The sequence below is a fragment of the Rutidosis leptorrhynchoides genome, chromosome 5, assembly GCF_046630445.1.
Source record: "Rutidosis leptorrhynchoides isolate AG116_Rl617_1_P2 chromosome 5, CSIRO_AGI_Rlap_v1, whole genome shotgun sequence".
NCBI classification, from domain to species: Eukaryota; Viridiplantae; Streptophyta; class Magnoliopsida; order Asterales; family Asteraceae; genus Rutidosis; species Rutidosis leptorrhynchoides.
In genome coordinates, this window is record NC_092337.1 from 251517776 (window position 1) to 251529887 (window position 12112).

General features: G+C 34.0%; 2 protein-coding genes across 2 annotated transcripts; both read left to right on the top strand.

Moving 5' to 3' along the window:
* The first annotated feature begins 9812 nt into the window (after positions 1-9812).
* On the top strand, positions 9813-10583 carry LOC139849340 (uncharacterized). Its single transcript, XM_071839000.1, has one exon. The coding sequence runs from the start codon at positions 9813-9815 to the stop codon at positions 10581-10583; it is 771 nt and encodes a 256-aa protein (XP_071695101.1).
* Positions 10584-10614: 31 nt separating this feature from the next.
* On the top strand, positions 10615-11397 carry LOC139849341 (uncharacterized). The gene is made up of 2 exons (XM_071839001.1): positions 10615-10919; positions 10998-11397. Exons 1-2 carry the CDS (start codon positions 10615-10617, stop codon positions 11395-11397), a joined length of 705 nt encoding a protein of 234 aa, XP_071695102.1.
* Positions 11398-12112: the final 715 nt, after the last annotated feature.

Below are 12112 nucleotides of genomic sequence, written 5' to 3' on the forward strand. Positions count from 1 at the left end.
AAGTACGTGAAACTACATTCTATGGTTGAATTATCGAAATCGAATATGCCCCTTTTTATTAAGTCTGGTAATCTAAGAATTAGGGAACAGACACCCTAATTGACGCGAATCCTAAAGATAGATCTATTGGGCCTAACAAACCCCATCCAAAGTACCGGATGCTTTAGTACTTCGAAATTTATATCATATCCGAAGGGTGTCCCGGAATGATGGGGATATTCTTATATATGCATCTTGTTAATGTTGATTACCAGGTGTTCACCATATGAATGATTTTTATCTCTATGTATGGGATGTGTATTGAAATATGAAATCTTGTGGTCTATTATTATGATTTGATATATATAGGTTAAACCTATAACTCACCAACATTTTTGTTGACGTTTTAAGCATGTTTATTCTCAGGTGATTATTAAGAGCTTTCGCTGTCGCATACTTAAATAAGGACGAGATTTGGAGTCCATGCTTGTATGATATTGTGTAAAAACTGCATTCAAGAAACTTATTTTGTTGTAACATATTTGTATTGTAAACCATTATGTAATGGTCGTGTGTAAACATGATATTTTAGATTATCATTATTTGATAATCTACGTAAAGCTTTTTAAAAGCTTTATCTATGAAATAAAGGTTATGGTTTGTTTTAAAAATGAATGCAGTCTTTGAAAAACGTCTCATATAGAGGTCAAAATCTCCCAACGAAATCAATTAATATGGAACGTTTTTAATCAATAAGAACGGGACATTTCAGTTGGTATCCGAGCGTTGGTCTTAGAGAACCAGAATTTTACATTAGTGTGTCTTATCGAGTTTGTTAGGATGCATTAGTGAGTCTGGACTTCGACCGTGTTTACTTGAAAAATGATTGCTTAACAAATTTTGTTGGAAACTATATATTTTTAACATGTGAATATTATGTGATATATTAATCTCTTAATGCGTTTGATATTATGTGATAGATGTCTACCTCTAGAACAAGTCCCATTGACTCACCTAATAATAATGAAGAGTCAAATGTAAATTGGAATGATTCGTGGACTGATTCACAAGTTCCCGAAGAGGAACCGGAAGAAGAGTCGGAACCAGAAGAAGAATCGGAATCGGAAGAAGAATCAGAACCGGATGAAGAAATAGAACCGGTGGAGGAAATAATAAAACGGTTAAGTAAAAGAAAATCCTCAACCAACCGACCAAGGTTAATTATGGTCAATGGTGTTTTCGCTAAGGAAGCAAAATATTGGGAGGATTACCAATTCTCCGATGAATCGGATTCTGACGAGAATTCCGATGATGTTATAGAAATTACCCCAACTGAATTTAAAAAGGCAAAAGAAAATAATAAGGGAAAGGGCATAAAAATAGAGAAATCTAATTCCAACCCCGATGAACTTTATATGTATCGTCAACCCCCGAAGTCCTTAAGTTGTAACAATGACCCGGGAACCTCTAAACCACCAGGTTTTTCTAAACCAATGTGGAAAATGACGGCTCGTATTAGGGGAACATCATATATCCCTAGAAACTTGGCAAAACGAACTAAAACCGAAGAAGAAGAAACAAGCAAGTCGGAATAAGATAGTTGTATTCGTGTGGTGTAATATATGTAATATAGTGTGCTTATGCTTTATGATATATGTAAAAATTGCTTGTATTAATAAGTATTTTTTTTTATGAATCTAACTCTTGTCTATTTTACAGTATAAAAACACCAAATGGATAGACAACCCAATATTTTAAGAGACCTACCCGGAGACATGATTGATGAAATCTTGTCTAGAGTCGGTCAGAATTCTTCGGCACAACTATTTAAGGCTAGATCAGTTTGTAAGACATTCGAAGAACGTTCCAAGAATGCCTTGGTTTATAAAAGGCTTTCGTTCGAAAGATGGGGGATATCACATTGGGAAATCCATAAGTTACGATGTGTTTACTTTGACGCATATATTGCGGGGAACCCAAATGCTATTTTACGCAATGGGTTAAGAAATTATTTTGACTCAATATATCCGAATATTGGACTTCGTGATTTAGAAAAAGCGGCTAACATGCAACATAAAGAAGCATGTTATGCTTACGGATTAGTAATGTTCGCTTCTCACCAAAGTGAGAACAAGAACATCGGCCTACAACTATTAAACAAAACGTTCCCACAAGTGACGGAGTCGGTAATTGGGGTAAGAAATGAGGTTTTTAGATTGTTACGGGACTGTTGGACATTACGTAACCCTTGTCCCTTTGACGATGTTACAACACGCTGTCTTATCAACGGCCATAACGGTTATGTTCCACAAGACCAAGGATGGGAAGTAGTCCTAGTAAAACCAGAATGCATGACTTGTTTCTGGACGTATGAATTACGTGTCTTTATTGCCTTTGCTGAACGACTTGTGTACTAGCTAGAATTATCTTCACAACTATCTTGTATCAAAGTTATTGTGTGCTATATTTCATGCTTTATGTAAAATAAGCGGTATTGTAAGTTTGTAAAATATTGTATAAAAGTTTGAACGCGAAATATTATTATAATGAGTTTTTCATATAGAATTGTAGTAGTTGAATTGTATATTAGCTACTAAGTATGAACTTAACGGGTAGGTACTACCCGAATTTAAACTTATAAAACGCTAATATGAAGAAAAAGCTTTTATAAATGAGTTCATATTATGCTACGAAATACTATTAACTACTCTTAATATTCTGTATGATTAACTTGTTCCATTTGACTATTTTGAAGGAAATGGCACCGACTACTCGACACACCGTGAATATGAATGAAGAGGAATTCTATACTTTTCTAGCTTCAAACATAGCCGCAGTACAGGCTGCGTTACATACCAAAAATAACCTTGGATCTAGCAGTACAGGAAATCGTGTAGGATGCACCTACAAAGAATTCACTGCCTGCAAACCTTTGGAATTTGATGGAACCGAAGGACCGATCGGATTGAAACGGTGGACTGAGAAGGTCGAATCGGTGTTTGCCATAAGTAAGTGTACTGAAGAGGACAAAGTAAAGTACGCTACGCATACCTTCACAGGTTCTGCGTTAACATGGTGGAATACCTATCTAGAGCAAGTGGGACAAGACGATGCGTACGCACTACCGTGGTCAGCATTCAAGCAATTGATGAACGAGAAGTACCGTCCCAGAACCGAGGTCAATAAGCTCAAGACAGAACTTAGAGGGTTACGAACCCAAGGATTTGATATTACCACGTACGAAAGACGATTCACAGAATTGTGCCTATTGTGTCCGGGAGCATTCGAAGATGAGGAAGAGAAGATCGACGCGTTTGTGAAAGGATTACCGGAAAGAATCCAAGAAGATATAAGTTCACACGAGCCCGCCTCCATACAACAGGCATGTAGAATGGCTCACAAACTAGTGAACCAGATTGAAGAAAGAATTAAAGAACAGACTGCTGAAGAGGCCAATGTGAAGCAAGTCAAAAGAAAGTGGGAGGAAAACGGTGATAAGAATCACCAATACAACAACAACAGCAATTACAACAATAATCGCAACAATTATCCCAACAATCGCAACATCAATCGCAACTACAACAAACGGCCCAACAACAACAACAACAACAACAACAACAACAACAACAACAACAACAACAACAACAACAACAACAGCAACTACAACAATCATCCCAACAACAATAATAACCGCAACAACAACAACAATCAGAAGCAGCTATGCGAAAGGTGTGAAAAGTATCACTCGGGGTTCTGCACCAAATTTTGCAGCAAGTGTAAAAGAAATGGTCATAGCGCGGCGAAGTGTGAGGTCTACGGACCAGGGGTTAATAGAACGAAAGGAACAAATGGTGTCGGAACGAGTAATGGCGGAGCAAGTAGTTTCGGAGCAAGTTATGCCAATGTAGTTTGTTATAAATGTGGAAAACCGGGCCACATTATTAGAAATTGCCCGAACCAGGAGAACACGAATGGACAAGGCCACAGAAGAGTTTTTAATATTAATGCGGCAGAGGTACAGGAAGACCCGGAGCTTGTTACGGGTACGTTTCTTATTGACAATAAATCTGCTTACGTTTTATTTGATTCAGGTGCGGATAGAAGCTATATGAGTAGAGATTTTTGTGCTAAATTAAGTTGTCCATTGACGCCTTTGGATAGTAAATTTTTACTCGAATTAGCAAATGATAAATTAATTTCAGCAGATAATATATGTCGGAATCGAGAAATTAAACTGGTTAGCGAAACATTTAAGATTGAGTTGATACCAGTAGAGTTAGGGAGTTTTGATGTGATAATTGGTATGGACTGGTTGAAAGAAGTGAAAGCAAAGATCGTTTGTTACAAAAATGCAATTCGCATTATACGAGAAAAAGGAAAACCCTTAATGGTGTACGGAGAAAAGGGCAACACGAAGCTACATCTTATTAGTAATTTGAAGGCACAGAAACTAATAAGAAAAGGTTGCTATGCTGTTCTAGCACACGTCGAGAAAGTACAAACTGAAGAAAAGAGCATCAATGATGTTCCCGTCGCAAAAGAATTTCCCGATGTATTTCCGAAAGAATTACCGGGATTACCCCCACATCGATCCGTTGAATTTCAAATAGATCTTGTACCAGGAGCTGCACCAATAGCTCGTGCTCCTTACAGACTCGCACCCAGCGAGATGAAAGAACTGCAAAGCCAATTACAAGAACTTTTAGAGCATGGTTTCATTCGACCAAGCACATCACCGTAGGGAGCTCCTGTTTTGTTTGTCAAGAAGAAAGATGGTACATTCAGGTTGTGTATCGACTATCGAGAGTTGAACAAACTTACCATCAAGAACCGCTACCCACTACCGAGAATCGACGACTTATTTGATCAACTACAAGGCTCGTCTGTTTATTTAAAGATTGACTTACGTTCCGGGTATCATCAAATGCGGGTGAAAGAAGATGATATTCCAAAGACTGCTTTCAGAACACGTTACGGTCATTACGAGTTTATGGTCATGCCATTTGGTTTAACTAATGCACCAGCTGTGTTCATGGACCTTATGAACCGAGTGTGTGGACCATACCTTGACAAGTTTGTCATTGTTTTCATTGATGACATACTTATTTACTCAAAGAATGACCAAGAACATGGTGAACATTTGAGAAAGGTGTTAGAAGTATTGAGGAAGGAAGAATTGTACGCTAAATTTTCAAAGTGTGCATTTTGGTTGGAAGAAGTTCAATTCCTCGGTCACATAGTGAACAAAAAATGTATTAAGGTGGATCCGGCAAAGATAGAAACTGTTGAAAAGTGGGAAACCCCAAAAACTCTGAAACACATACGTCAGTTTTTAGGACTAGCTGATTACTACAGAAGGTTCATCCAAGACTTTTCCAGAATAGCAAAACCCTTGACTGCATTAACGCATAAAGGGAAGAAATTTGAATGGAAGGATGAACAAGAGAAAGCGTTTCTGTTATTGAAGAAAAAGCTAACTACGGCACCTATATTGTCATTGCCTGAAGGGAATGATGATTTTGTGATTTATTGTGATGCATCAAAGCAAGGTCTCGGTTGTGTATTAATGCAACGAACGAAGGTGATTGCTTATGCGTCTAGACAATTGAAGATTCACGAGCAAAATTATACGACGCATGATTTGGAATTAGGCGCGGTTGTTTTTGCATTAAAGACTTGGAGACACTACTTATATGGGGTCAAAAGTATTATATATACCGACCACAAAAGTCTTCAACACATATTTAATCAGAAACAACTGAATATGAGGCAGCGTAGGTGGATTGAATTATTGAATGATTACGACTTTGAAATTCGTTACCACCCGGGGAAGGCAAATGTGGTAGCCGATGCCTTGAGCAGGAAGGACAGAGAACCCATTCGAGTAAAATCTATGAATATAATGATTCATAATAACCTTACTACTCAAATAAAGGAGGCGCAACAAGGAGTTTTAAAAGAAGGAAATTTAAAGGATGAAATACCCAAAGGATCGGAGCAGCATCTTAATATTTGGGAAGACGGAACCCGGTATAGGGCTGAAAGGATTTGGGTACCAAAATTTGGAGATATGAGAGAAATGGTACTTAGAGAAGCTCATAAAACCAGGTTTTAAATCATTAAGTTAGCATATCATATAGATATAGAATATGTGTTTAGTTGATTTTAAAAGTCAAGTTAGAAGGGTTAACTTTTATTTGCGAACAAGTTTAGAATTAACTAAACTATGTTCTAGTGATTACAAGTTTAAACCTTCGAATAAGATAGCTTTATATGTATGAATCGAATGATGCTATGAACATCATTACTACCTCAATTCCTTGGATAAACCTACTGAAAATGAGAAAAATAGATCTAGCTTCAAAGGATCCTTGGATGGCTTGAAAGTTCTTGAAGCAGAATCATGACACGAAAACAATTTCAAGTAAGATTTCCACTCGAAATAAGATTGTTATAGTTATAGAAATTGAATTAAAGTTTGAATATGATTATTACCTTGTATTAGAAAGATAACCTACTGTAAGTAACAAAAGTTTCTTGATCTTGGATGATTACTTGGAATGGATTTAGAAAACTTGGAAGTAAACTTGCAATCTTGGAAGTATTCTTGATTTTATGAAACTAGAACTTTTAGAATTTATGAAGAACACTTAGAACTTGAAGATAGAAATTGAGAGAGATCAATTAGATGAAGAAAATTGAAGAATGAAAGTATTTGTAGGTGTTTTTGGTCGTTGGTGTATGGATTAGATATAAAGGATATGTAATTTTGTTTTCATGTAAATAAGTCATGAATGATTACTCATATTTTTGTAATTTTATGAGATATTTTATGCTAGTTGCCAAATGATGGTTCCCACATGTGTTAGGTGACTCACATGGGCTGCTAAGAGCTGATCATTGGAGTGTATATACCAATAGTACATACATCTAAAAGCTGTGTATTGTACGAGTACGAATACGGGTGCATACGAGTAGAATTGTTGATGAAACTGAACGAGGATGTAATTGTAAGAATTTTGGTTAAGTAGAAGTATTTTGATAAGTATCTTGAAGTCTTTCAAAAGTGTATGAATACATATTAAAACACTACATGTATATACATTTTAACTGAGTCGTTAAGTCATCGTTAGTCGTTACATGTAAATGTTGTTTTGAAACCTTTAGGTTAACGATCTTGTTGAATGTTGTTAACCCATTATTTAGTATAACAAATGAGATGTTAAAATTTTATATTATCATGATATTATGATATATAATATATCTTAGTATGATATATATACAGTTAAATGTCGTTACAACGATAATCGTTACATATATGTCTCGTTTCGAAATTATTAAGTTAGTAGTCTTATTTTTACATATGTATTTCATTGTTAATACACTTAATAATATATTTACTTATAATTTAACATAATTAACCAAGTGTATCAATATCTTAATATGATTCATATGTACCTAGTAAGACGTTGTTATAACGATAATCGTTATATATATCGTTTTCGAGTTTCTTAAATTAATAGTCTCATTTTTATGTATATAACTCATTGTTAAAATACCTAATGAGATACATACTTATAATAAAATCATGTTAACTATATATATAACCATATATATGTCATCGTATAGTTTTTACAAGTTTTAACGTTCGTGAATCACCGGTCAACTTGGGTGGTCAATTGTCTATATGAAACCTATTTCAATTAATCAAGTCTTAACAAGTTTGATTGCTTAACATGTTGGAAACACTTAATCATGTAAATAACAATTTCATTTAATATATATATAAACATGGAAAAGTTCGGGTCACTACACATATCTACCTGGATAGAGGATAGTCTAAATCTTGATTCATGGATACATCGCTTAGATATCATATTTGGATTTACAAACATTGTTCAATTAATTACAAGGTATAAATATTTCATTTTCCTTATCATAACTTTTTATACAATTTTAATATAAATATTATTTATGGGCATGTTTGAGCTATAAATATAAAATTAAATTATATATTATATGTTTATGGCCACTCTTATCTACCGCCACCCAACCCGTTAATGATTTATGACCCAATAACATTGATTGGTAGCATTCAGTTAAATGGTCCGTTTGTGAGTGGAAATATCAAGTGTGCAAGTGGGCCCCGATGACTATTTTATTTAATTTTATTACGTGTACACCCTTTTTATCCCTTTTTATGTGTTTATTATATTTTAATAATTAAAATTTAAATGGGTTAAAGTTTGAAATGAAGTGTATGATAGTGAATATTTAGTGAAAAGAATGTTAAAAGAGTTTATGCTAATGTTGCGCTAATGTGGCAGGGAAAATGATTGTGAACGAGTTGTACCATAGCAAGTGGCCTAAGCGCAATTCTTAGGACTTCATTTATTATTTTTCTAATATTAATGATCTCTTCGTTCTAAAAAAAACTGTCCACCAAATTATTCCTTTTTGTCTTAAAATTATTATTCTTTATTTAAATAATAATAAAAAATTATTAAAATTTTAATTATATCTTTTTATTAATTGAAATTTAACATTAATTAAATATATTAATTAATTTAATACCTAAATATACTCTTTATAATAACATTAAATAAAGAGTAAATTAGACAATTCATTAATATATCATATATTCAACAAAAAAAAAAAAAAATCAAAACACACAACCAAATTCAGAAATGAAAAAGATTTGGTAGCTAAATCAACTACGTTACCGCACCCAAAACCATGTATGTTTCGTAAGTTTTGAGTTAGGCTTGTTAAATAGAACACCAACTACACATAAGTCGAACTAACACGGCCCCATTATCAGTTGAGATAAACAAGTGGATTGGATGAAAGTAGCCTAGTTGTAACTAAATGATATTATAATACTGTACTTTTTATTCACTTTACAGTTTTTATTATTTATTTTTACCTACTTTTTTAAGCATAAAGTAATAGCATAAAAAAATTTACTTCATTATTTTTATTTATTTATGGACGTGGACTATTAATTTGTGACATCTCTTACTTTTTTTTTATTTTTTTCCTACTTATTGGCAGGAGGTCCTCTTGAAGCAATCTCTTTATCTGGTGAACTAATAGAGAGGACTTTTTCAACTCTTGCAAGTGATTCACTCCGGCAGAGAAATGACTTCTCTTTATTTTAGAATAGATGAAGGATTGTTTACGTCTCACCTTCCCCATACCTCTCATTTACGGGATTGGATTGTGTTGTTAAACTATGCTACTTACTAGATATTGAAAAAAAAAAGAGCTAAAATTCACATAAGCTACTGTAACTCTATAAGCAACTAGACAATACGTACATCTTATTTTAATTATTTATTTTATTAATGATTAATTATTTATTCTTGATTGTTTTTGGTGCTTGTTTAATTATTAGGGAAAATTGATTCAAAATGCATTGAAACTTGCACACAATTCCTATTGTATGCATCCAACTTTAAAAGTTTAAGGATTGTTTAACTAATTGGAGATTGAAGAAACCGGTGGTGAGTGAGAGATATATTAATGCAAAACAGTTTAAGGATTGTTTAACTTATTATGCTCTGGCAAATGGCTTCTCAATATGGTATCATAGGAGCTCTGAAAAGGAGGTGATTGCAAAGTGTGGCCAAAGACCACCTAAACTCAAAAATCCAGACGAAGGTAATATATGCTTTCATAACTGTCTTATATGTATATTATATATTAAATATTAATATTAACACTCCATTTTTAATAATCGATAAGCATGTAAAAAAAGGAAGTATAAGAGATACCCTGGTGTAGATAAGAGTGAAGAACCTAAATGTGATTGGAGGTGTTATGGTAGAAAAATGAAGAATGAAGATTCATTTCAGGTTATTTCTTTAAAAGATGAACACACTTGTGTTAGGAATTTTAGGTTTGGTAGTTTGATTAATTATAAATGGATTGGAAAAGAGTTTGGTGACAAAATCAGAGCAAATCCAAACATAAGGCTAGTAGATATAGCTGACTTAGTGATGAAAAAGTACAAGTGTCAAGTCACTCCTAATCAGTGTAGAAAGGTAAAGGATTGGGGATTATCTGAGTATGAGAAATCAATTGAACAACATTACTCTCTTTTAAGGTCATATGGTGATGAACTACTTAGTAGCAACCCAGGGTCAACAGTTAAAATGGGAGTAACTAATGGGCTTGATGAGAAAGTGTTTTTTGACAAAATGTATGTTTGCTTGAATGGACTCAAAGAAGGATGGAAGAATGGTTGTAGGAGGGTAATAGCTTTGGATGGATGCTTTTTGAAAAAACCTAATCAAGGTGAGTTACTAACTGCTATAAGAAGGGATGGCAACAATCACATTTTTCCTATTGCTTGGGCTGTTGTTAGTGTTGAGAATAAACAAAACTGGACATGGTTTTTAGAGCTTATTTCTTTAGATTTGGAAGTTGAAGGTGGTGTTGGACTAACTCTCATGTCTGACCAGCACAAGGGTTTAATAGAAGCAGTCAAGGACATTATGCCACATGCTGAACATAGACAATGTGCTAGACATATCTATGAAAACTTTAAGAAAACAATACAGTGGTGTAGAATTAAGAAATCTTTTTTGGGCAGTATCTAAATCATCATATCCAGTTTTATTTGATACAAACATGGAAAAGATTAAGGATGCTAACCCAAATGCATTTAAATACTTGAGTGACAAAAATCCAAAATCTTGGTCTAGGGCATTTTTTGAAACTGATAGAGCATGTGAGGCTGTTGAAAATGGGTTCAGTGAATGTTTTAATGCTGTGATTTTATTATGTAGACATAAGCCCATCATAACAGTGTTGGAATCTATAAGGGTTATTGTTATGGAAAGAATGAATGTAATGAGAAGGCTTGCTGAGAATTGGGTTGGTGATATTGCTCCAAATATTGCAAGAACACTTGAAAGGAATAAAGATCATCACAAGTATGTACATAATTAATTTTTATTCAGTTACATATTTTATTCATATGTGTATTATTTAACTTATTTTATGGCTTTTAGATATTGGCATGAAATTTTTGCTGGTGGTTTTGAGTTTGAAGTGAGGCATAAAAATGAAGCTTTTAAAGTAAATGAACAAAGAAAAACTTGCAGCTGCAGGATGTGGCAGTTGTCAGGTATTCCATGTGCTCATGCTTGTTCAGCCATATTTGCCATAAACAAATCACCTGAAGATTATATACCAGTATGGTTTAGAAAAGAGATGTACATGAGGACATACTCAGCATATCTTAGACCTGTTGGTAGAATCACAAGTTGGGTACCAAATCAGTTGAACAAACCTTTACCACCAGTAACTAGAACAATGCCAGGGAGGCCTAAAAGGAAGAAAAGAAGAGCTGCACATGAAGGATCAAATTCTGGAGTTAGGATATCAAAGGTAGGAGCTTCCATGACTTGATCAAAGTGTTTAGAACATGGCCATAATAAAAGAAGCTGTACAAACAATCCAAAAGAAAAAGTTGTTAAGGCTAATAATTCTGTTAGAAGGCCTAGGAAGGATGGCAAGCCAAGTGGTGCTGAATAGAATGGTGGCATGAATTGTTTGTTAGTTTTTATGTTGTCTTTTGTAATGTGGTCTATTGTATAGGGTCATGAGATGTATTTTGGCACGAATTGCAGGTGTTTATGTGGTCTTTTGTATTGGAATGGCATGCCATTGTATTGATGTAGTCTTTTGCTTTGAATTGTGCCATTGTAATGATGTAGTCTTTTGCTTTGAATTGTAATGATGTAGTCTTTTGTATTGGAATGGCATGCCATTGTAATGATGCCATTGTTTGTTTGTATTTTGTTTTTGTATGTTAGTCTTTTTTCAACAGAATGTTTGTTCCAACACTTGCACAAAAATACTTGTTTGCAACTATAAACCCTTTTTGATGCAATTACACATGCTCATCAGTTTCATTGTGACCAAAAACACTTGCACACAAGATAAATCACTTAACATTGAAACATTGAAACCAAAATATGAAGTCATTACATTAGCTTTGAAACATTGAAACCAAAACAATTGCACAATTTCTACTGCATTACATAACACATGAGTTTCATTTTAAAGCCAAAATAGCTACTACAATACATAACACTGCCAAAATTCCTACCATACCTACAAA